The 26,816-nt window shown below is 38.9% G+C and overlaps 1 protein-coding gene across 1 annotated transcript in view; it reads right to left on the bottom strand.

Moving 5' to 3' along the window:
* Nucleotides 1-26,816, bottom strand: part of col11a1a (collagen, type XI, alpha 1a) — a 119,583-nt gene that overhangs the window by 18,379 nt on the left and 74,388 nt on the right. The window contains exons 28-49 of the mRNA XM_067434472.1: nt 24,244-24,288; nt 23,882-23,935; nt 23,750-23,794; nt 22,893-22,946; nt 22,704-22,811; nt 22,470-22,523; nt 18,735-18,788; nt 16,616-16,660; nt 16,435-16,488; nt 16,309-16,353; nt 15,579-15,632; nt 15,433-15,486; nt 14,971-15,024; nt 14,761-14,868; nt 13,415-13,504; nt 10,026-10,079; nt 6,105-6,212; nt 5,755-5,862; nt 4,458-4,511; nt 4,017-4,070; nt 3,814-3,921; nt 260-313 (exon numbers count right to left, since the gene is read on the bottom strand). Of these exons, the coding sequence (XP_067290573.1) occupies nt 260-313; nt 3,814-3,921; nt 4,017-4,070; nt 4,458-4,511; nt 5,755-5,862; nt 6,105-6,212; nt 10,026-10,079; nt 13,415-13,504; nt 14,761-14,868; nt 14,971-15,024; nt 15,433-15,486; nt 15,579-15,632; nt 16,309-16,353; nt 16,435-16,488; nt 16,616-16,660; nt 18,735-18,788; nt 22,470-22,523; nt 22,704-22,811; nt 22,893-22,946; nt 23,750-23,794; nt 23,882-23,935; nt 24,244-24,288 (1,458 nt within the window). The remainder of the gene's footprint in view (nt 1-259; nt 314-3,813; nt 3,922-4,016; nt 4,071-4,457; nt 4,512-5,754; nt 5,863-6,104; nt 6,213-10,025; nt 10,080-13,414; nt 13,505-14,760; nt 14,869-14,970; nt 15,025-15,432; nt 15,487-15,578; nt 15,633-16,308; nt 16,354-16,434; nt 16,489-16,615; nt 16,661-18,734; nt 18,789-22,469; nt 22,524-22,703; nt 22,812-22,892; nt 22,947-23,749; nt 23,795-23,881; nt 23,936-24,243; nt 24,289-26,816) is intronic.

Here is a 26,816-nt window from a genome sequence, read left to right as displayed (position 1 = left end):
ATGAGATTTCACTAATAACTGTAGGTCAATACAAAAAAAGTGAAGGAAAAATCTAAATGAATGCAAAATAACCCAAGAATAAACCAAAACTTCCCCTTTCAATTGCCAGTCAGCACCAGCATTTTTGATCATTTGCACAATTTTCTGTCCTGTATTCATGTATTTTGCATTTAAACAGGACATTGGGGAGCAACATGTCAAAGGCATAAAAAACCCAGCAATACCCAGCTATAGTTGATAATTGGTTAAAACATCTTACCATAGGACCAACGTCTCCATTTTCTCCTTTCTCACCAGGTGGTCCAGGAAGACCCTGTAAAAACAAATAGGTATTATTGTACATATTATATACATATATGCATTTATTTTTAATATATTACCATCCATAAAATTATATACTATAGTACACTATATATAAGACACACTGTTTCTGTGAGGCACCAAAAAGACCCTCTGAAGAAAAGATGGCCCAGACGCAGTTACTGGAGGACAGCAATAATGCTTCATTTCAGAATTGGCGGAGAAAGGCAAAAGGGCCATATGGCAAATGGAAGAGGCGGAGGCGGAGAGCGGGAGCATTTATTGAGTTTCAGTATCTGTCATCTGGAAATCTAAGTGAGCAGCTAATATCCTTCGTCAGATTTTTAGCTCATGCTCAGTGCCAACACTATATTATTGGTCACCTTTTCATAGTTGGCAAAAACAAGGGGTGAAAAACTTAGAGGACTTTCAACACTAAGCACAGTTTATTTTACCCAGCACAGAAACTCATCTATGCACATTTGCCAAATATATTCCCCCAGAGCGGCACAGGATTCATTTAAACATTCGAAGGGAGAACACATCCCTCGTCTAACCATTATTGTGCCCTAAAAATGCATCTAGGACACATTTTAACTCCAGAACATTGCAGGAATCAAACAGGCAACCAAAAAGAAGTTAGACGGTTAGCACTTTCATTTCATTTGATACTGCTCTCCGCTAAGGGGCTATAGCTGAAAAATTCATGCCGTTTTTCAACTTAATTAATGGCCAATTAAATGTTTTCCCCAGCAGGAGAGGTGAAACATCCATCAGTGTGAGAAACCAGGGAAGCATTTGTGTGTAGAAAGTAAAAAACACTATATCATCAGAGACCTCGGATAAAACACACCTGCACTGGCGAATAAACAAGTGAGCATGTGACCCTGGTATCATGCGTGTTTGATCCTTGACATTTACTCCCTAATTGCCTCACCGAGAGGGGACTTCGGGGGCTGCTCGTTCAAAGGCGATTCTTCGTTAGCCGTAACATGTCATGAGTGAGGATATCTAAAGTCTAATTTTGTCTGATATTTACTTGCCCAATAACCACGTGATCTGCAGACTTGGCTGACGGACACATACTTTCTGGATGATTCCAGTGCTGGTAAGAGATCTCATCAGGGCAGAAGCCCTTAGTCAGAGACCATTAGCATAAACACTCATTACAGCCTGAAGGGTGTGTGTGCACCGTCCTAATGTCTATTGGACCGGGTCACTAAATGCAATTAATAAAATCCAAATGGAAGTGCATTACGCCCAATTAAAACTCAATTGAATCAAATGGCTCAGAGATTTGGTGGCGTAAGAGGACTACAGGAGCAGTCGATGTTACTCCATTACCGCGATGACTCGCCTTCAGAGGAATCAGCTAATTGATGGATAGAGGAATGGCAGAACCTTCAGGCCTCAGATCATAATATGATCAAATAGAAAGAGAGAGATGAGATGAATAATATAAATCGTCTATAAATACTGTTTACCACACAAACATGACACGACTGCTGAGTTTTAGCATTTGCAACAGGGCAACCAAACTATATTCACTGACAGCGAAAACACACACAGAGCCCAGTCAAAAAAAACAAAAAGTCTCTGTTTGGATTTAAATAGGCAAATGCTAAAAAGTCTATGATTTGACCATTATTGTAAAGATTATTATGTTTCTAGCATGTTATATGTTTGGCAGCAGAGCTTCTAATCCTAACTGTTGGAGTGTGTTGCTTTTCATTTCTTAAAGGGGTCATGAATTGAGAAATACAACATTCCTTTGAGCTTTTGATATATAAAAGGTCATGGTAATATAAGAATATCCTGTTAGTTTCAGAGCTGAAAACTTTCTTGTTTGTCAAAGAAAACCTTTTACAGACACCATGCCCAGAAAACGATCGTGTTCGCATCTTGACGTCTTCTTGTGATGAAACACCGCATCTACAGAATAATAAGCATGTGTAATTCAGAAGTCCCGCCCACCGGCCCGTGGAGCTGTTCGGATCACGCTAGCCAGCAGCAATAAACATGCCGAAGAAGATAGCAAGATATTGAGCTATTCCTGGTTGTGGAAGAACAGTCCTTCTGTTCGGATCCTAATATTAGGAATGTGTGATACTTCATTTATTTTTAATGAAGTTCCAGCAAATCTCAGGTCGTGCTGGATTTGCAGACATATTGAGATTAAAGCACAATGCTGTGCCTTCTATGTTGGATCTGACAGGAATGGTGCAACACACATCTTTTTTATATGTAATAGTAGTCCCGGGACTATGTGTTTTCCAGACGGGCCACCAAAACTTTAGCCAGTCCGCAGACCGCTGAATCTCAAATAGTGAAATAATATTCCATTCTTGATCTGGGCGCACGTGCACACATGATCTATATAGAGAATATTATATAGATCAGTGGTGTGTACGCACGGTTCCCACTTATATCCACAGATCGGGCCGGCCAAGTAATACAAAAATTATATTCTAATCAATCGCAGGTGGATGAGAATAGACGTTTACGAGCCCTGGGGTCGAGAGAATCATTCTGGTTGCCGCTTTCAAAACAATCCTTCCCTCATGTGAACTGAACTGAGAGGGGGAGCTGAAGCTCATTAAATATGCAAATCTTATCCAATCCTAGCTGTGGGCGTTTACTTCCAAGTCTCCAGTGCGGCACGCCCATCAAAACCCAGCGTTCAGAAGAGCGCCTCAAAACCAGTGTCTAAAATAGCCTATTACTTAATAGTTATGATGTACAGACAACAGTATAAAAAATCCATGACACCTTTAAACAACCATGTAGAAAGACGCATCATGGCCATATTCCAGGATGACAAAGATTTATCAGGTTCAAATGGTGAAAGAAAGGTTGTGTGAGGGAGCATGAAGGATAATCTTTTGGAGTCCAGACCATTGATTGAAGTCTTTGGGATGTGCTGGATAAGACTTTACAGAGTTGATGGAAATAACATCAAGAGGTGCATCATTTTTTTTGGTCAATATCTCATACAGACAATTTAAAGATCAATAAATATAATAATCACTGCAATAATGATCCAATCATAGCAGTGGCGTAGTATAACTTGACAAGCCCGCGCACCTGTGCCTGTTTTAATCCAAACAGAGACTTTCTTTGGCTGGGCAGTGAAACAAATTATTATTTTTATTCTCTTCACTTCTCCATTTGTATTCTCTTTTTAATTGTTTTGCTAATTGGTAGAATAGACAGCATAATTAAATCAGTAGTAATAATACCACCAGCAAACCAAAATTTGAACTTTCTATGCAATGGACCCTGTATGTCTGCACAGAGTGTCAACTTATTCACAGAGCATTTCCAGCAGAAGGGGAATCAAAAGGAAATCAATTCACATCTCAAACACCTCCCAGTGCATTTACTGCCCAGGGCCACCAGCTAATGTTGTTTGTGCTGCATTAGTCTGGGTTACCATGGGACTGGGGACTCAGTGCTACACAAAATAAAAAGGATAGCTTAAACTCAGACCGTGAATGGCACTCTGGGACTCACCTGCAGACCGATGGGACCAGGAGGTCCAGGGAAGCCCCGGGATCCTTCATCTCCCTTCTGTCCAAACATACCCTGCTGTCCGCGAGGACCCGGTTCACCATCACCTCCCTGATGTAAGCATTAGACAGAGTCTCAATGTATTCCATTTTCAAAATGACTGAAAGAATAGATAAGGTAATTCTGGATGTGCAGTCATGACGTACAGCAGGTCCAGGAGCTCCAGTAGTTCCTTGAAGACCAGGTGGACCTGGAGGACCCTGGTGGACAACACAATGAAGAAGGTGATCAGAACAACAGAGCTGTACTATGAGATGGGAATCATAAGGAATCGAATGATTCCAGGTACTCAATAATTCAATTATTTTAATATTTTGAGGAAATAAATAAGTTGATGGAGTTGGACATGATAGTAAGGACTTGTAGTTTATGAGTAAGTCAAATCAGTGATTGACAATTCAATTGTGCAATACATGTGCTCAAGACTGATTCATGACACTTTTAGATCAATTAATAAAAGGAAAATGTAAATCGGAATATACTGGTTGCACATGTATTTTTGCCAGCAAGGACAACACAAAAGAACAATTTAATGTCTTTGTTCTACTGTTTGTATAAATAAGAATTTTACAACTGAATTTACTCACATGTTCACCTTTGTCACCTTTACTTCCCTTCTGTCCTGGTTCGCCAACTTCTCCCTGGAAAGGAGTTCAAAATCAGTAATGCAATATCAATTTTGCCTTTAAAAAAACAATATAATGCATGAATCACACTCTAGTGATTCTAAATGAAAGAAACTCCATGTTGAAGTAAACCGTTTAATGTGCAGTAAAATATGACATTGGCAATGACCTGCAAGGAGTTTTACTGTAAATGAAATGACAAATATTGTCTCTAAAATAACAAACGTGACCAGATGAAGCATTGCTACAACATATTCTTGGCACGTAAGCCATGAGGCTTGTTAGAGGATACTGATGGAAAGACAACGTTTATGGTACCCTGCACTAATTTGATTATAGGCTGCCTTTGCTGATGATGATGGATTGGCGGCAAGGGAAAGCGTCTGAGAGATAGGCCTGTGTTTCAGATGGCCATGCATTGTGTGTTGGTGATGATGAAGAATGATCCCTGTCCAGAAAGTGAGGGCGAGGAATTCTGGGAAGAGTTGTGAGATATACTAGGGTGATAGTTGAGTAATTGGTCACACTTTATATTAGGTTTCCCTTACTACTAAGTACTTATTTCAAAAAACTTTTGAGGTGGGATAAGGGTAATGTTAGGGACAGGTTTGGTGGTATGGATAGGTTTGAGGGTTGGTTAAGGGGTAAGGGAAGGGTCAACAGTGTAATTATAAATGTAATTAAAGAAATTAATTACAGCTGTAATTACATGCTGTTATTTAAAAAAATATAAGTACAATGTAAAAACATGTATGTACACAATAAGTTAATTTTTATCAAATGATTTATTTAAATGTAGTACATAGTAGTTAAAGACACCTACTATAAAGTGGGACCGATAAATTAATATTAAGTTAAATTTATTAAGCTACTATAAGCTAATTTACAAAAGACATTTATCTTGAATTAAGAGTTCTTACTTGAATAACAAAATATACTTTACATTAGCGAGCAATTTTGTGAGATTTTTGCTTAAAACTATTTGCCAGTTAGGATAAGAAAATATATATTCTGAGATTGTTTCTGTGGCGTAAGGATGTTAAATTAACTTTAGATGCATTGGAACAAAACTTTCTTCCATTTAATCTGTATGGGAGTTAAGATGAAGTAAAATCCGCTACGGTCCTGTTGTAGCAACACTGAATTGGCTGTGAGAACGGACACACCAAGAGAAGCATTGTATTAATATAATGAGGCATGTAATGTGTCCCCTCTCTACTGTCTAAGCATATTAATGTGAATTAAAACTGCAATTAACCTTGTCACCATCTTCTCCAGGTGGACCCTGAGGTCCTGCTGGACCCGGCAGACCAACTGGACCTTGAACTCCATCCCGACCGGCTGGACCTGAAGGACCTCTCTCTCCCTGAAAAAAGACAGATTTTTCTGTTCAGGTCGGATTAAACTCTTGAAATCTTAATCATAACTGTTTATGTTTTGTTTTACATTTACTGAAACAAAATAGGTGGTACTAAGTTCCAGGTAATGTACTGTGCTGTAAACAATCTTAAACTGTCACTAATATTTAATACTTATGCAAAAAAAATGTATGCAATATAAGAAACACATATTGATAATCTTTACTGTATATCTAATAAGTGCAATTACCGGAGCGCCCTTCTCTCCAGCAGGTCCCGGGGGTCCCTGAGGTCCAGTACGTCCAGATAAGCCAATGGGGCCAGCAGGTCCTGCAGCTCCTCTCTCACCAGGGGAACCCTATAACCATCATGGACAAAACGATTCAATGTATTTGACACTACTATATACACACACTATACACAACTCTGGTGTACTGAAGCATACTACATTAGGGGTGTTCAAAGTGCAGGGTAGAGCATGTCAGGGGAGGCGTGGAGTAGGGCTGGGCGATATGACAATGACAATCGATAGTTTTTCTGTATGTAAATATATTCATACAGCACAGGATTGCTTAAAACATGTTAGAGCAGCAGAGAAACAAGGGCGAATGAGAAAATGTCGTGAAGATGTGATTGATGAGTAATTAAAAGCACAATAAAAACTGCAAACAACTGCACAAGAGAACTGAACTCAGTACTGACAGGCAGTTTTCTGTGGTGGACCCGAATAAGTGCACGAGGGCTGAATTTAGGGTGCGTTCACACTTGTCATGTTTGGTTCGATTAAAACGAACCCTGGTGCGATTGCTGTTTTAGTGCGGTTCATTTGAACATATGTGAACGCTGCCATCCGAACCCTGGAACCATCTTTTTAGCGGTCTCGATCCGCTTCCAAACAAACTCTGATGCGGTTCCATTGATATATGAATGAACACGGACCAAAGACATGTAAACGAACCAAAAAACGGACGTAATGTCACGAGATGCGGCGCATAGACAGCTGATTTGATGACGCAGAAAGATCGGCGTATCCAAAATGAATAACGTTAAAATTAGAGGGCAAACGTAGAGCAACGAGGAAGTGCCTCATCAATATTTGGTCCGACGAGCATGTTTCGAAAATGCTAGAAAAAAAAGCACAAAAAGCATACCTGGTTCTTCTCATCAAAGGACCCGTGTTGCCCATTTGTCAGTACAGATGACAGAACGGCCGTCTCTTTTGCATTGAGAAAACCTGCTGCTGTTTTGAATGTTTTGAACATTTTATGAGCTCTTCATGAGTTCTCAGTGGGTAAAAATAATGCCATATGTACACGCATAAAAAGATTGCGTTTAATCCAGCACAGTTTTGAATGTTCGGTAAGCAGCTCCTACTTCATTTAAGCCAACCAATCAGGTTGTGACCGTCTCCCTATGCCTTTGGTTCGGTAACTTTAGGTTTGCTGTTAAAAATGCCAGTGTGAACGCTAAGTGGACCATGACTATGTTTTGTTTTTGTTTGCCCGAACTACAAGTGTGAACATAGCTTATTTTCGCTGTTTATTTTACTGTTTAGCGAAATTGATCGACGCATAAAGATTTAAAGTGACAGTAGACTTATATAGGCCCACCTGCTGTTGTCTATATTGGTAATGTTAACAAGAAAAATAATTCACTTTTCACTTTTACACAGTTCACTGCTCTTATATCTTTCAAAGCTTTATTAAGAATCTGCGTATATGTAATTCATAGAATGCAGATTCTATGCAGTTTAATTTTGGGGTGCCATTGTGTATGTTGTGCAAGAAGGGATGCCCATTGTCTTTGGCTTTGAAACCTCCTGTTCTAAATTAATAGGCGTTAAAAGAATGCTAGGGTGTTGCTATGTAGCTACTAATGTGTTTTGCTATGTGGTTGCTTAGGCATTCTGAGTGATTTTAACATTGCTATGATGATCTAAGGGGGTTGCTATGCAGTTGCTTAGGCATTCTGGGTGTTTTTAACATTGCTATGATAGGGTTAGGGTGTTGCTATACAGTTACTAAGGTGTTCTGACTGTTTATAACATTGTTATGCTAATTTTATGGTATTTCTATGCAGTTACTAAGGTGTTCTGAGTACTTCAAACATTGGTATGCTGATGTTAAGGTGTTGCTATACAGTTACTAATGTGTAATGTTGTTATGCTGATGTTAAGGTGTTGCTATACAGTTACTAATGTGTAATGTTGTTATGCTGATGTTAAGGTGTTGCTATACAGTTACTAATGTGTAATGTTGTTATGCTGATGTTAAGGTGTTGCTATACAGTTACTAATGTGTAATGTTGTTATGCTGATGTTAAGGTGTTGCTATACAGTTACTAATGTGTAATGTTGTTATGCTGATGTTAAGGTGTTGCTATACAGTTACTAATGTGTAATGTTGTTATGCTGATGTTAAGGTGTTGCTATACAGTTACTAATGTGTAATGTTGTTATGCTGATGTTAAGGTGTTGCTATACAGTTACTAATGTGTAATGTTGTTATGCTGATGTTAAGGTGTTGCTATACAGTTACTAATGTGTAATGTTGTTATGCTGATGTTAAGGTGTTGCTATACAGTTACTAATGTGTAATGTTGTTATGCTGATGTTAAGGTGTTGCTATACAGTTACTAATGTGTAATGTTGTTATGCTGATGTTAAGGTGTTGCTATACAGTTACTAATGTGTAATGTTGTTATGCTGATGTTAAGGTGTTGCTATACAGTTACTAATGTGTAATGTTGTTATGCTGATGTTAAGGTGTTGCTATACAGTTACTAATGTGTAATGTTGTTATGCTGATGTTAAGGTGTTGCTATACAGTTACTAAAGAGTAATGTTGTTATGTTGATGTTAAAGTGTTGCTATACACTTACTAATGTGTAATGTTGTTATGCTGAAGTTAAGGTGTTGCTATACAGTTACTAATGTGTAATGTTGTTATGCTGATGTTAAGGTGTTGCTATACAGTTACTAATGTGTAATGTTGTTATGCTGATGTTAAGGTGTTGCTATACAGTTACTAATGTGTAATGTTGTTATGCTGATGTTAAGGTGTTGCTATACAGTTACTAATGTGTAATGTTGTTATGTTGATGTTAAGGTGTTGCTATACAGTTACTAATGTGTAATGTTGTTATGCTGAAGTTAAGGTGTTGCTATACAGTTACTAATGTGCAATGTTTTTTATGCTGATGCTAGGGTTCTGCTATGTGATTGCTAAGGCATTCTGAGTGTTTTGAACATTGCTATGCTGGTTTTAAGGTGTTGTTATACAGTTACTATGGTGTAGTGTGGCACAATTTATGCACCAAATTGCACCTGATGTGATGTTTAGCAAGGACTGCAAAATAAATCAGTGCACAGGGTTAGTACAGATGATCTTTATCAAACATGAATGAGGGGAGCTGTTCGAGGACCATAAAACTTTCTGTTGGGTGCCAAATGTACTCTTACTAGTGGCTGAACATGCCCTTACACTCATTATCTCTCATTCTAAATGTGGTTTAATTTGTAGACCCCTGCATCTTCATACAAATGCAAATGTATCCTTTATCAGACTGACACAGTTGAATTTAAAACTCCTCAATGACTTTTCATCCATCCATTCTAATCTCGCAGTGCACTGTCAAGGCCTGAAAAAGACCAATTATAGGGTGACAATACTTGTCTATTTTTTCCTTAAGAGAAATTAATCGGTGAAGAAAAGAATGTGATTTTAATTCAAGAAGCTTGAGGATATTCAACATCATTCCGTCACATAAAATCTAATAAAACAGCTATGGGATAAAATGTCAAGAGGAGGTAATTACGAACTGGTGCTGTGAATTTATCTCCAGACACTGTGGTGGTCACCATCACACCCTCATGTGTTAACTAATGCCATGGCATGTTCTTTTAGGAGGCACTGCAGTAGACATCGATCCAACTGTGTCCGATTCGGCAGCTCTCATTCAGAAAGAGTATGAATCAGCTGTGCACTCTTCTTTGTTTGTACGTGCGTTTGGTAGCGAAGCATACTTTTTAAATCCTTAATGGTGTTTTTGAGCCTTAGATCTTCCTGACCACTCCCTCAACCCTCTCAGACTCCTAAATATTGAATGCCACGTTAGGGAGAATGAGCTTTTCACATTGAATGATGGGAAACCATGGAAACAGAGTACTTACAACAGGACCAGGGGGGCCCTGAGGGCCCTCAGCTCCTTTCAAACCAGGTGGACCCTGCAGAGGGCAAAAGAGAAAGAAAAAGAAGAACAAAATATGGGTGAATAAATAGGCCTAACAAACAGGTTTATATCAAAGTGTCAGAGTTGGCCATTTTCTCTTGAGCATTATCCAACACGTCATCTATTGATGCTCAAAGCCAGATATAATCACGTACTGTATGTTTTAGTGCACCATGTTTGAGCAAACAAAACTACCTCCAGCTCATAACGGAGATAGCACATCTAACACACAATATGACCAACACAGAAAAGAAACTCATAATGGAGATTTCATGTTTAAAGCTTTTGAGAAACCACACTGAAAGTGCTCATGGTGTTTCTTTTTCAAATTTTGGTTCTTGCAAGCATAGTATTAAAGGGTTACTTCAGCGATTAGCATATGGCCTTGTATCAGTAGAACCCTGGAGTATATTCAAATGATTGTGCTTTCCCCCCCCCCCATATCCCACTGAGACAAGAGATTTATGCATTTTATTTCTGGAAAAATTCCTCTTATGATGGAAATTGACGATATTTGCATCATAAGAGGAATGTTTGGAATAAGGCTAAAGACTACAGCCAGCAGAGGGAGCCATTTCCGCATGTTTTGAACTCGCGTATGGGGGATGGGAGATTACACTCAGCTGGCAGGGAGAGCTCAGGTCGCAGCTAAAGGCACTCATTTAAACGGAGCTATGGTGAGCAATGTAAGTGTTTTAACTTCTCAAATTAATTTCTATGAAAGTTAAGCTTGCAAAGGCATGAACTGAAACGCGCCAGACTGAACTTGCGTTGTGAATGTATGCCGCGAGTGTAGTCGCGATTACCTCAGCTCTCATCACGAGAGCTCATCAGCTCATGATGTTAAATGTTATATCACTCCTGCAGTTAGTGCTCAGTGCTGTGACACTTGCGCGGTGACTCACTCATTATATTGAACAGAAACGTTCAGTTTTTAATTGTAGTGTCTTCAACTCAGTCACAGTAATCAAGTTGGTGGCTTTGGGAATGGCCTCACAGGGCAGCGAAGCATTCTGGGCATTGTAGTCTTTCATCCCCATGAGACAAAAATACATTTTCTGTCTTTTCTCAGTCTAGAAGGCACCAAATTCAAAAATAATTTCACATTTCTACTACATTGATGACCCAGTTTAAATACAGATTCATCTTCCCAGCACTGAAGTACCCCTTTAAAACCTGCAAAAACCTGTGACATTAAACCTAGTTCTACATATCTTTCGTGCTAAGGTTGAATCTATTAAATTTTAGAACTACGGCTTACATTTAATTTTATTTAACACAAAGCTATTGGCTTCAGAAAACACAAGTCATAAGGAGTTTTGTACTTTTTGGAATGATTACTTTCAGCACAGGATCAAAATGATTCTATTTCTGTGATTTTTTTGCTCATAGACTTAACTGCTTCAAATATTACCTAGAATACTGATCATTACCGGAGATCCTATGATAATATTACTCTATTAAATTCTTATGAAACTTTATTCTGCAATTCCATAAATAAATCCAGAGATATGGGGATCTCATGAAGCTCTCAGGTTACACCAACATAATTGCAAACTTTTTATTAAAAGGAATAGCTTACCCAAAAATGAAAATACCTACCCTCATGTTTCTACAAACTTTGCTATATTTTTACACAGATTTGCTGTCAAGGCCTCAAAAGTACACAAACACAACATCAAATCACCATATGCTTTATTCCAAGTCTTCTAAAGTTATACCAATGACCTTTGATGTTACTGACATCCAACCTGTGCAATGGACACCATATTTGGGATCATTAAACCAGTCATAAGTCGCACAGGTATATTTGTGGCAATATTCAACAATACATTGTACCTTAAATATATGAAAAGAGTAGTAATATGCATTGATTAAGACTTAATTTGGACAACTTTTAAAGGCCACTTCCTCAATATTTATATTTTTGTGCACCCTCAGATTCCAGATTTTCAAATAATTGTATCTCGGGCAAATGTTGTACTATTCTAAAAAAAAATTATTTATTTAAAATAAATAAAAGCTTATTTATAGCTCAATTTTTTTAATTACCCGTATGACTGGTTTTATGGTCCAGGGTCACATTTGGTTTAGAAGTCAGAAGTAGATAATGATATAAATTTTGTTTTGTTCCTCATAAAAGCTATGATTTCAGGAGACTTAAAATATAGTGACACAAGTTATAAGGTTTTATGGTCCTTTTGGGAGCTTTTATGTTGTGTTCCACACAACAACATACAGGTCTGGTATGACATGAGCGTGAGTAAATTATGACAGAGTTGTTATTTTTGAGTGAATTATTTCGAACAATGAGCGAAAGAAAATGAAGAAGTAAGAAGCATACACACACCCAAGTCATGACAGACTGTTGAGTTCAACTGCTTCTAAACTAATTTGTGCTTGCACAAACTACAACACTAACTGACAGAGGGCTTGGTCTCTTCTGACTGTGGGTTTCATTAATCTCTGTTTGAGAGAAATCCTCAGAACTCGACTGCCTGCTGGTTCTGCCACCACACGATTGATATTTACTGGCCTCTTTTTCTCTCACAGGACAGTTGTCAATTGGGGCAGAGTAAAAAAAATCATAGAGCTGGAAAGCGCTCTTGTTTGTGTTCGTGTGTGTTTGTGACTATACACATCTAAATGAACTTTTGGTTCCATAAATTACACATATATATTCATATAAAATTAATTCAAAATACCATGTGGATGTGTATGTTTCATGAATCTCCTTGTAGGTGCATCTGTGTGTGTGTTTGTGTGTGTGTGTCAGGGTTCATGGAGGTGCCGTCATGTTTTGTGTGCTTATGTGTGTGAGGGCTTGAGATTGCCTCTCTAAAGGGCAGACACACACGGTGGTCTTAGTAATGACTGTTGCTGTCCTAAGAGAGAGTGAAAAAAATCACCCCAGTGGAAAACAATCAGGCAGCGCATTGAGTGCCAGCCTGTGCCACTGACCTTGAGATCAGACATCAACAATGAACAAACAACCTCATCTCCAAAAATCTAATTGGTAACATTTCCAATTATATCATTCTCTGGACAGATAATACATATAAAAGACAACAACCCAGCCACTTCAAAAGGTGGTAATGGGATAAATGTGAGGCATAGCCAAAATAGCATAATGTACCTCTGCATTAAACAATGCAAAGTTTTAGCTTTTAGCTTTTTTAGAGATTATACGCCCTATTAAAGTCTTGGTGGAGTGTATTGAAGTCCAATTCTGTGGCTGTAATGAGCCAAGGCTGCTGTCAAACTCTGCCTATCTCTAAGATTAGGAGGATTTATTGCAGTGATTTATTCGCGTCGAGAGCATGATCTTACCGTCACTCCGGGAAGACCTCTTTCTCCCGGGAACCCTCTCAGTCCTGGAGGACCGTCTTTTCCTGGACTGCCCTGAGGACCTGGATCTCCCTGTGGACAGACAGTTGGCAATTTAACATTTTATTGAACTTCAAATATAATGAACAGAAAATTTTATACCAAATGAATTTTAAGCTGATGCTAATGAGCTTGGAACTGATGAAATGATTCTGAATTATTGCTATCTTCAAATCCACCATGGCTAGCGCTGGCAGTCCAATTCAATTAATATTTCTGACTTCACAGCATGATTAAAACTGAAATGTGTAAATTTTCTATAATGAAACACAGGCCTTGTTGAAAGAAAGTTTTTAGACCACATTCTTTTTGGCAGGAAACGAGTATTTAGGAGCGAGTATTTAAACATCAGAAAACAATCAATCAATTAACCTACTGACTCTATACACTTTTGTATATCTGTATTATTGTTAGCTCCAAATAAACTTCCGTTCATAAAGCAATATCTCTGGTAGGTCGACACACTTTTCATTTTAGCAGATATAATGCAAGCCTGAATAAAAGTAATACTAAATGTGTCTTGAGGGGCAAAACAAGTGCAGTAAACTGCAATCTGGTGTGCCTGCCTGAGGGGCTCAAGATTTAAAATTGCTAGAAAGCATAACAGTTTTACTGTAGCCCTTTGAAAGATGACCTTCACTTGACCTCAGTGTCTCTGCATTTTGATTGGACCACTGAAAGTGTCATATGTCTAATAAGAAGCAAAATCAGGAAAACAACCGTAGAAAGACTGTGAGTCTGACCACTCAGACTGCAGCAGCATATTCTGCCTCCGGGGTTTTCACTCACGTCTGACAGTTTGTCTAAAGTGGGACGATCAAGTGGGCAGATTAAAGTGTCTCTGTTCAGGAGTGACAGAAATTGAAACTGAGACAGGAAGGTTGGACACTCAGAGAAATTCAGTTTGGCTTTTAAAAGCCATGTCTACTAACAATTTAGACTCTATTTAGAAAGGGAATTCAACAGTTCTCCACAGTACTGATGTTATAGAGCTGGAAAACTTGGATGCACTTGGACAGATCGAGTTTTTGGTCAACAAATTGATGTTCACCGGCTCTTTTTTGTCAAAGAAATAACCAATGTGGGTCATAATCAATGACTTGTAGTTCTGTTTGACCTTACTTGTTTGCTAGGCACATGTTATGTAGGTTTCCAATAAAAAGGGACTGAATTTTAGCTGAGCTAATGATTATGATCCAAAAAAATCAATTATTTTCTGATTGTGTTTGCCATTCATATATTCTAATGCCATTTTGGCAAAAAGTCATGTAATCATGAAAGTCATTCACCTTTGCACCTTCTTTTCCACCAGCACCTGGAAGACCTTGCTCACCGGGGGGACCAGGGGGTCCAGGATGTCCTCTCTCACCAATAGGGCCGGTTTCTCCTGTTGGACCCTTTCAGGTCATTACAGACACATTTGTTTGATATTGAAAGTCTTTCTGCTTGGTTCAAATGAGAAATACATTAATAAATACTGTGAAAACTTGAGTGCCTACCTGTGGTCCAACAACACCTCCAGGTCCTGGCGGGCCAGTTTTGCCTTGGAAACCCTAGGAAAAAATAAATAAAAATCAAAGCAATCACCACCTGAAAAATCAATCAATCAGTCAATCAATCTATCTATCATCGATGGACCATCAAGTACAACTATAAATTACATGACAAACTGTCCTGGGCAAAAATAAATGTAGCTGCAGTACTTCACACTAAGTTTATTGCTTTTAAACGTGATAAACAAACATCTCCCACTGAGCCATGTAATTATTAATAAAGCCTCTCCCTGGATCAGACAGGTTTACACATAACTCAGAGGGCTTATTTAGTTCCTGGTTGCTTCTTTGAACATGCTCAGTCTCTCTTCCCAGATGCTCGAGCACCTGATGAGTGATGTCTGCTATCATTTAGATACAGCTATTTGGGCAGCACATCTATAAATGTGAGTGATTGGAAACACTTACAGTTTCTCCCCGCTGACCAGGGTGACCGGGCAGCCCATCCTTTCCAGGTGGTCCCTAAAACATAAAAAGTGATGGTATATATTGTAAATGACACTTAAAGCATCTAAAACCGGATGGATAATACCATAACACAAACTGGTACTTACAGGGGGGCCCTTTGGTCCTGAGAAACCAACGGGACCCTGGGGCCCTTGCGGTCCCTGGAACAGACAGGAAAATGTGTATATTTAGTGAAAGGCCTACTCTTTTAATTACTTATAAGGTAACACAGAAGGACAGGTTTTCACATTGCAATATCAGCATCAGAATATGTATTAGAATATCTCTATATAAAGAAAGTTATCAGAATCTTAAATGTATGCTTGAAGTGAACTAGTCGAAAAAAGGAATCAACACTTATAAATACTCACAAAACAAAACATCAATAAAATATCACAAGCCGAAACTGTTGAAAGTGCAATGTAGGTAATAGTCAACAGGCTTTTGACATGCTTAAAAAATCCTACAAATTCAGACTGATAAACGGAATAAATAAAGAGGAAAACACTAAAAAAATAGAGGAAGAAACAGGAACAGGATTTTACAGCAGAGATAAGCAGCACAACATCAGATTTCGAGTGATGTGCTCCTTGGACAACAGCCTTCCAGTGGTCTAATGCTCAAGAGCTCTTCATAAATCTATAATAGCTTCCAGACGAAAACACAGGTCTGGTGGTAAGTCCTCTTATCTGGAGTACACCCGCATGCTGGGCTAATCCTCACTGCGCTTCCTGTAAAAGCCCCCTCTCGGAGCGCTTCAAGCCGTACACCATCTCACTAGATAGAATGATGGGATGAAAACGTTTTCTGCTGCAATGCATTCTTGGTGGCACTTACTCTCTCTCCAGGTGGACCAGGGGGACCGTCATTGCCCGCTGTGCCCTGTGGGATAGCGAGAGAGGAAAGCGTAAGGACCGTGCAATGGAAGTGATTTACAAATACACAGGCTGAAGGAAGTCGTACCTTAGGGCCTGGCTTTCCTGTTGGGCCTCTGGCACCGCGTGCGCCACGGGGACCCTAAAAATTCATTATATTTAAGACTTGGTGACTTGTATAATTAAATTCAGCATAAATGCTTATTATTGTAATGCAAATTTAAGTGAAAATGGAAGCTGATTGGGGGAAGTGCTGAAGCAGTACACACCGTCGGACCTCTTTGGCCTCTTGGACCGGATTTCCCTGCCACCCCCTTTGAAAAGAAAGAAAAATGAGTGTGGTAAAAATTGAGGCTGAATTCAATAGCTGCACAAAGCAAATCCAATCGCTGCAGCTGTTGCCATTCTTTTTGCCAAGATGAGATGGCAGTGTGTATGGGGGGAAACAAGCATTGGATACCTTCCCCTAGGATTTATGGGAGCCACAGCAATATTTGTTTCAGATGAGGTGTAGTAAAAGCACAGAAACACACAGTGCCATTTTGCTCCCTGCACATAAACTAAACAAAAATAGCAGCTTGCCATTTAGTTATGAATAATTTCAAATGCTTAGGGCATAGTTGCTTTCACTGAGAGGTTTCCCATGAACAATATTGGACAAACCCAAGTGAGAGCGATTCCCAAAGCATTAATAGGTGAGACTCTCTCAAGGGAAATACTTGATTCGTTTTCCTTGGTGGTAGTCACCACCATTTACCATTTCTATCCCATATATGGGCTTGCTGAGCGTGATGTACTGTTTGTTGCAGACTCAGCATGTGTTGAGATGTTTTCATAGGTTTACGTCTATTGGGAGAAATTACTGAATTTATGGAATTACTGGTCAAAAACATATAGAGTATACATGTGTATCCATTGCTTTAACAAACATTATGCATCTGAAATCTAAATGTAAGTGGAATTTACACAGTAAACCACAGGCTCCATTTAGCACAACAGTGCTACTGATGTAGCTCAATGCTAATGTGTGAAAAAAATGCTGCTAACTCTTTAAACAAGCTAATTTCAGTGTTGAAAGCATAGACCGTAAAAAAATATGGACGACTCGACATCATCCGTTTCCGTTTGCCATATTTGAAGCTTTCAGGCGGCCTTGCACGGCGCGAACATCTTGGGACCGAGTCTGCGCAGTAGCGATTTCGGGACCGGAATTGCGCAGTAGAGCGCAGGAAGTAGAGCAGGAAGTACAGCTGCGATATCAAAAGCCCGCCCACACTCTCGCAGATGCAGAACAATTAATTATGTTGGTGTGAAATAAACAGTTATGGAAATGTAGAAATTAAAGCTAAAGCTCTAATCTGCTCCCAAAAATTTCGAAAAAAGTCCGTTAGTGCCTCAGTGACAACTTCACTCAGAGAAGACGTCAGTCTCAGCTGTCAATCATGACGTCACACCCCCCGTTTTTATAGCATCAAATAACTAACTCAAACTAAACTTATTTTTAAAACGAACACCTGAAATGAAATCATCGTGATGATAACTGCCTTCAGTGACATAAACTAACTTTGGGGGAAATTTTTTGAAGTGTAATTTTATTATTTAGTTTGCCTCGCGCCCATTAGAAATCACAGAGGGGCGGCTATACTGGGACCGGTCACCGGGGGGCGATCGAGGCGCGAAAGCTTCAGTAAATGAGAGGGAGACTGCAGGCTTGGTTGAAAGTGATAGCTAATAAAACAAAATAAAATGTGCATAATTTGCATAGGGGATAAGCTAAGCTAGTAAGCTAACCACCTGTAGCATGCTAAGTTGGTACACGGAGCGCTAGCTTGAAAAATAACTACGAAACAAAACGTTTAATTTCATCTACAGCTTTGGTTATATACTATTGTCAGAAAAATATAACTTAAAAGACATTAATGGTCATAATAATATAGTTTAGACAACATACCTATACATTATATAGCGATTTTTTAAGATTTCTATATAGATAATGGAATTTCTCTGGACTCAATATAACAGGTGGATCAGATTTGAATGACAGTACCTCGACTTTACTGCATACCATGTAAGTGTGAAGGTAATCCAAAGGCAAGTGTAAAGGTAAACATGAACAGAAAAGTAACTATATAAAAGAGATGAACTTTGACTTAATGGATTGATGCATACTTTCTGAAATTAAATCGTTTTCCAGATGCGTGATCATCTTTGAATCACGTAAACACAATCGTTCCAGCATCTTTTGTTGTCACCTATTGATTCGTTCATGTTTTTGTACCAAGTCATCACACAAATCCTTTCAAAAAAGGAATCAATCAGCCTTTTTCATGTGTTTGTTATAATGCAGTGTGCACTTCACACAAAGCAGGTTGGAAGAATCCATCTCACCCTGGCTCCTTTCTCTCCGTTGGCTCCTGGGAATCCGGGGAAACCGGTCGAACCCTGCAAATCAAAGAAAAAGACTTAAGGGAGGAAGGGAAGGCAGCAAGGCCTGCATATTAATGAGGGATGAACTCCAAGAGTCCCGACTGATTCCGACAGTTAAATGCCATTACAATCTGTTAGCATTAGCATCTTTGGTTTTGCTACTTCCACTGTAGAGTTTTAAATAGCTGTGAGACTCCTTTGCCCTCAGATTTTTTCGAAGAATAACAATTCAGCAAGCGGTAGACTTGAATGCATATGATATATCCCAAGATAAACAAGGCTGATCTCGATTGTCAGTTTCCTTGTTTTGTTTGCATAAGACTAAGCGCAGGAGGGCTCAGGAAGGGTTCGCTTGTCAGTTTGGAAATACAACAGGGTCCACCAAGGATGGAGGACAATATAATCAACCAAAACAACAGATGTTGGATGAAAACAAATGGCCACTCGTTCAGATAAACAACCAAACAGAGTTAAGATTAAGAGTCACTAGTGATGAGTCTTAATCGCACTCGTTCTCACTTCCTGTCTGTTTCTTTCTCTCATTCTCAATGCAGTAAATTAAAAACAGCTTACCCACGGTCCTCAATCCTGGCAGCGGTATAAGCATTCGAGAAAGAAAATCAATACACTGTTTTACACATTCATTTTAAGGCCAGGCCTCAGAGTCAAGCCCTGCAGAAATCAGGTTTGATTTACCACAGACGATAATATGAAACGGCATAGGTGAGACACTGACGAATAAGCAATGACACTCTATAAAAAAGGCACAACTCGGAAGCCAGTAGCCACTCAGACGGTGATGACTGGTCTTCAAAAGTGCACTTCATGATAATTTGAGAGTTGGCAGGCTGTTTGAATCCATTCCAGAGATGATGGCATGTCAAAGTGCTTGTAATCACATCACTTGTCTGTCGTTCGTTAATGCTGCTAAATAGAAGCAGATTTACGAGACTGTAAATCGAGCACTGTAGTCAGCACCTCTGCTAGGACTGCTAGGCTTTATTCCATTTCATTCCAGTCAATTCAAAGGTGAAATATGTTTCTACTCCACTATCGGCACCAAAAGGAACTGCAAAAACAGTGAATGAGGTTTCAAACACACTGCCGCTAGTCTTAGAAACAAAACCTCACGCCACCGGTTGAACCTGTCAATTCAATCAGGACATTCAAACTAACAGAGCGAGGTCCTCTAATATGTATTGGGCCAGATTTACTAAACAGGGCAAGTTAGCACGAAACTGCACTTCCATCCCATAGAAGCACAGATGGGAGTGGAAAGTTCTGTGCATGGTTTACTGACGACCTACAAATTAAAGAACACAGGCGCAGCCGGATCATTTCCATAATAATCAACGCAATCTACCAAGAGCAGCACAAATTAGCGTCTGGTTTAAGGCATGCTTTTTGGCCGGTAAATACGTGATTTATTTAAATACTCTCCTCCCATTAATTTTGCATTTCGCAAGAACGCAAGCCGTTAATAAATCTGGCTCGTAGTACGTTAAATGGAGTGGTCTGCTGAAAAGTTGTTAATAAAATTAAATAAATGTTCATATTTACAAAATGTGATATTGCTGTCTTTATAATATCCTTTTAAGATGGGGGATGCAGCATGTTTGGTAATGAAAAAAATCAGTGGCTCAAAGGATAGTTCACCCTAAAATGACAGTCATCATTTACTCGCCCTCATGTTGTTCCAAACTGATAAGACTTTCGTTCATCTTTGAAACACAAATTAAAATATTTTAAACAAAATCTTCTGTCCCTCCATTGACAGCTACACAACGACCACTTTGACGCTTAAAAAAGTTAATAAAGAGATTGTAAAACTAATCCATAATGAATTGAGAGGTTTAGTCCAAATTTTCTGAAGAGACTGAGTCGCTTTATAATCATGATGAATTTAGATTTAATTTAGGCTATTATTCACATACAAACATTCATCAACTTACATCAGTTATGATGGACGGAAGTTCATTCATGCTTGCTTGAAGTGCGAGAACCAATGAGGTCCATTCTCAAGTTATGCAGTGTTTGAGCCTCCGCAAGAACCAATAAGGTTTATTCTCGTGTTACGTAGAACGTTGGGAGCTTCAGTGAGAACCAATGAGGTTCATTCTCGTGTTAAGCAGCACATTTGAGTTTCTGCAAGAACCAATGAGGTTTATTCTCGTGTTACGCAGCACATAATGTCCCCAACACATTTTAGTTATTCAGGTCATTCAACTAAATATGCAAATGAAATTAATTAATTAGGTCATATTAAATTCTAAAAACTATAATACTGATCTGCCAACATTGTCGCTATATGATAAATTAAAATAAGCTGATAACATCGCTGTTTTCTCCAGAACGACTTTACAGCCAAATCAAATTTTGTTGCAATACTGTCCTGTTTAACACTGTGAAGCTGCTTTGAAACAATCGTCATTGTAAAAGCGCTATATAAATAAAGTTGACTGATTGATTGATTTGAGCTTTGATTGATGAGGTTCATTCTCGTGTTACGCAGCACGTTTGAGCTTCTGCAAGAACCAATGAGGTTCATTCTGTGTTACCCAGCACTTTGAGCTTCTATAAGAACCAATGAGGTTCAGTCTTGTGTTACATCAGGACGTTAGAGCTTCTGCAAGAACCAATGAGGTTCATTCTTGTGTTATACAGAAAGTTTAGGCTTTCACAGTAACCAATGAAGTTAATTTTCGTGTTAATGTAAATGTGAATAAAAGCCTAAATTCAGTCTTTTCATCACATAAAGCAAGTCTCTTCAGAAAAGTTGGATTAAACTGCTCAATTCATATGGATAAATTTTTAAAGTGTCAAAGTGTTAGCTGCATGGACTGTCAATGGAGGGACAGAAATCTCTTAAATCCTGAAGATAAACGAAAGTCTTACAAGTATGGCACAACATTAGGGTGAGTAATTGATGACATTATATCTTTTTGGGGTGAAATAACCCATTAAATGTAACTTCATTAAATGAATCATGAAAATAATTACATAAAATAATTAAATGAATTACGAAAGAACAAGACTTTGAATGCACCAACAGTGTGCAAAAATCTTCCAATGACTTAAGAACATGTTTTAAAAAACACAATATTTTCAGAAAACAAGTCATTATCTTAAAACCGCTTTTTATCTTATGCAGTTTTGCTACTCATGCATTTTTTTTCTTGTTTTAGGATATTTAGATATTTTGAATGGCAAAAAAAAAATAGTATAAATTATTAATGACCGTGCAATGCACTTATAAATGTACCAAGCGATGCCCAATTTTGTGAACTGAAAACTCAAAGTCTTTCCAATTGTACCAACCTGCTGCCTGTAATGACGTCAAAGTTATAGAAGGTTTCCAGACTTGAAAGACCACTTAAGGTCTAATTTGGGGCTGGCTTGAGCCAGATTGGGTGCTGCTGTTACAGCTGATGCTGTTGTTGATGAAAGGCGCTGAGGTCTGACACATGCATCTGTGCTCAGAGTTCTCCTCACTGCCTGCGTGAGCAGCATCCCCAACAGCACAGGGAACAATCCTGGCATGAGCTCCTCATTTTAAAAGAGCCTTACTCGGTGCAGCATGCATAATGCATTCTCAAGAGGGCATTAGTTCATGCTAATGAGCCAAGTTGTTCTTTAGCTCATAAGTGAAACAATCGTGATGCAGGTACAGGTGTCATGTTCAATTTAAGTGCATACCTTTGGCCCTTGACGTCCTGGATAGCCAGGCAATCCCGGAACACCAAGTTTACCCTGGAGGAAAACAAGCCAAAGATCATTAGTGCAAGAACATCTTTGGACAAACAAAAATCTCATTTAATATTAATATTCAAAACACAAACTGAGTTTGTGAAAACAGTGCATCAGTTGCCGGTTCCCCACGCCTTGCTAATGAACTAATCACAGTAAACTGAAAATCAACAAGCAGTGTACCTTTTCTCCAGCAGGTCCCAGGGGTCCAGGCTCACCGTTGGGGCCCGAACGACCCTTCGGGCCCTCCGGTCCATCCTCACCTCTGGGTCCGGCCAATCCAAGTTCACCCTGAACATACACAGAAGGCAACCTAATCAGTGCAGCCCTTCATAGGGTAAAATTAGCATGGGCTGGATGCTGTTTATTTACCCTGTCGCCTTTGAGACCCATGTCTCCCTTGAAACCCGGGAAACCGTCCTCACCCTGAAAAGTAGGATGAGAAAAAAATACATTATGGAAAACATATACTGATGAAGATATAGCTTCTGCATATAAATGCAGCAATTAATTATTTGTAGTTGCACTAGACTTCCATCTGCTGACAATGACGCAGTACTGCAACACTATCAATGACTCTTATTCAGGTACAATATTGTATATATGGAGCTTTTTAGCTGAAATACACTTGAATACAAGTGTGTTAATGACTAAAACTATGCTAATTGTTACCATTTGGTGTTGATTTATGATTGAATTCTCATTTTCTGTCACTAAGCAACAGTCTGAATCTTTCACATTCATTTGCAAAATGCAACTTTGTGACCTGTATTGTTACTCAACTAATGCTTTATTTATGTGTATATGGACACTGCTAGATATTCAGTTTTGTTATGATTGCACTGCAATCCCACCGTCAATTGAGTATCATTCTCAAACATTTGAGACTGCAATCTGATTAGCAATCATTTCAAAATGTTTTAATGGTTTTTGAAAAGGGAAAAAGAAGAGGTTTACGTGGATCTGGGCATACTTAATGGTGATGGAGTGATTTTGTGTCTTGAATAAGTGTTATGACACTCTCTCTGCATGATTAAACAGCACTTATGATGTGATGTTCAAGTGCACAGAATATATAGTAGCTAATGGACTCTTTATATGCAGATTTACTGACCAGCATGTCATTGCAGTGATTCTTAGTACAAGTTATAACGTCAAGCTAAGGGTGCACCATAGTGTGGACACTTTCTCTGTATCTTCGCTCAGAAAAGATGTAGATTTATGCATACCTTCTCTCCTTTGCCTCCCTTCAGACCACGAACGCCGTCAGCACCCTGTAAGACGGAGAGCATGCAATCAAGCAAATCTCACAAACTGATCGCACACCAATAAATCTTTATCAAACACAAAACACGCTTTACCTTCACACCGCGAGGGCCAGGATAGCCGATGGGGCCCTGGGGACCAGGCTGGCCCTGAAAATGACAACATTGAAAAATTATTAAATGTGTGTGGTGAGGAATCTGTGGCTGAAGTAACCTTGCAAGAGGTTTATAGCTAAACACACTGATCAAAAACTGACTTCTTAATCTGAAATTGATTTAAACATTCAAACTAATTGAGATTAAATGTATAATGTAAAAAATGGCAGTTATATATATATATACACACACACACATATATTATTTGTTCATTTTTGTGTGTATGTGGCTGTTTTACTGGTCTGATAGCTAAGATTAAGACATATTCAGTGTAAATACTAAAATTGTGCTTGCTTGCTTACCAAAGCTCCTTTCTCTCCAGGTGGACCCTCTTTACCAGGATGTCCCTGTAGAATAAAGAAAGGTGTTTATTATAGTGACAAATGAGAGACATAACCAACTGTTTAGTGTCTGACTATCTGAATTACTATTGAGTACTAAGTACTTTCCGTTCCCATTTATTGACCGACAGCTCTCCTGACGCCATGTTGACAGAAATCAGGAGTAAATGCAGATGTGTTTTGTGGACTGTGTGGACATGATGGTTGTTGAAGTTTTAGACTAAATGTAAACATGCTTTTACTCATGTCACAAGCACAAAAACAGATTCAGTATTCCTCCAAATGAAGTGTTGAACTTTCTTCTCATGTGTCCTATTCTTCAGCAAACCAGAAAGGTAGCACAGCTGAAAGGTTTGTTTGAGCGGCGCCCTCCACTGTACAGGCATGAATTTGCATTCCCTTTAGCCTGAGGCTTATTCAATTGACTTTCGGGTGTGAAAGAGTTTACATTTGCCAAAAAGGGAACTTTTTATGTGTCTTATTAAAAAACAAACAAGCAAGCCCAGCCCAGATTAGAAAAAGTAACATAAACTAGTTAGTAGCATAACTAGGGCTGTCAAAATGACCGTGTTAAAGGGATCGTTCACCCAAAACTCAATGCACCTAGGCGATTTACTACATATTTGCATATGACATTCTTTTTTCAGATAAATAAAATTGGAGTTATATAAAAAAAAAAATCCTTGCTAATCCAAGCTTTATAATAGCAGTAATTGTTGCTCTGTTTTTGAAGTTAAAAAATCCCTCTGTTCGTCAAATAAAATGCTCCACACGGCTCTGGGGGTTAATAAAGGCCTTCTGAAGCGAATCGATGCGTTTGTGTAAGAAAAATATCATATTTAAAAATTTATAAAGTAAAGTTTTGGCCAATAGCCTTCTGTATTCAATGTAACGAAAAAGTGCCTCTGCATTTTCAAAGGCTTACGCTAACAGGTACGCACGCGCTCGTCAGAAGCAAGGGGGTAAGCTAGCACTCGGAAAGCGTTCCACCCATAGGGGCGGCCATTGCTAACCAAGCCATCACCTGCTGTTAGCATCCCATTGACTCCCATTCTTTTGAGTCACTCTGACAGTGAATAACTTTACATCTGAGGTGTTTAAAGACTCCATTTGTCCATTTCTAAAGAAACACGACAATGCATAAAAGGCTCCATTACCTTGTATCTTACACTATCGCCCCGTAGAAGCTGTTTTTGTAAAAATAGGCTAACGATTGCGTCATAACCAAGGCGACCCTGTCGCACAGTTGAGAAATTACCGTTTAGACAGGAGGAGACACTCGCAGGCAATCTTTTACTGTCTATGAGGCAGTCGGGGGCATAGACATCATATACGTAGACGCCCCATGATGTGCTGGAGCGTGATCCAGCGTCGCCGCCATATTGGTTGGGTCTTTCCACTCAACACTAGCATTCAGAGTCAATGGACAGCGAGCAATTATGCCTGTATTTTATGCAGCTTACGGTTGCAATAACGCAATATTGATACCAGATCGCATGGGATTACATTTCACAAGTAAGATTGAACAACAATTTATGTTATTTTACAATTTATACATCATTATCATTTCATGCTTGTGTCATTTGTGGTGTCTGTAGGCCTATTTCACAAAGTAAGGCTGCAACACAACGCAAAATTTTAGCTCCCCAGCAGTTGCAAGCCTGACAGGGTAATGTAAAATGCTGGAATGACCTGGAATTATAACGTTTACTTTAGGCCTTTAAAAAAATTATAATTCTGAGCTGGTACAGTATATATGGGAGCTTGTATGTGTTACAGAAGGTGTGTGTGTGTGTGTGTGTGTGTGTGTGTGTGTGTGTGTGTGTGTGTGTGTGTGTGTGTGTGTGTGTGTGTGTGTGTGTGTGTGTGTGTGTGTGTGTGTGTGTGAGAGAGAGAGAAATAAATCTAAGTGAAAAATCAAACTTGTTTCTTTATTAAAATATAAAATTCATAAATTTATACATTTATCAATATGCCTGTGTGAGTGTGTGAGAGAAATAAATTCAAATGAACAATCAAACTGGTTTCTATATAAAAAATATAAAATTCATTCATTTATACATTTATCAATATGTCATAGTCTACCATATGTCTTAGTTAAAGCTCGTAATACAAAGTCTTTCTACATGAAAGCAGAATTTTTCAATGTGTGACAGCGTCCTGTATCATAACTAAGTCTCTGCAGTTTGTAACAAACCAAACCGTGTGAAAATCCGGTAAAAACTCGGGGAGTTATGATCATTGTAGTTGAGAATACATCTTCCTCAGTAGAAATAAATGCGGGGGGCGGCGCATTGGGGACCCATCCAAGATGGCGCCGCGCTGATACGTCCGCTCCAATAGGCAGCGTAAGTCTATGGGGCGTCTACGTATATTATGTCTATGGTCGGGGGGAAGTGGAGACATAGAGTCTGATAAAGTCAAGGGGGAAGAATGGGGAGAAGCCCATAGTGAGCCAAAAGCAATGGGAGAAAACATTTAAACAACGTGATTCAGATTTCACTTTCCACAACTACTAGAAGACCTACATCTGT

The sequence above is a fragment of the Pseudorasbora parva genome, chromosome 24 (assembly GCF_024679245.1).
Source record: "Pseudorasbora parva isolate DD20220531a chromosome 24, ASM2467924v1, whole genome shotgun sequence".
NCBI lineage: Eukaryota > Metazoa > Chordata > Actinopteri > Cypriniformes > Gobionidae > Pseudorasbora > Pseudorasbora parva.
This window is presented reverse-complemented; position numbering and strand designations above follow the sequence as displayed.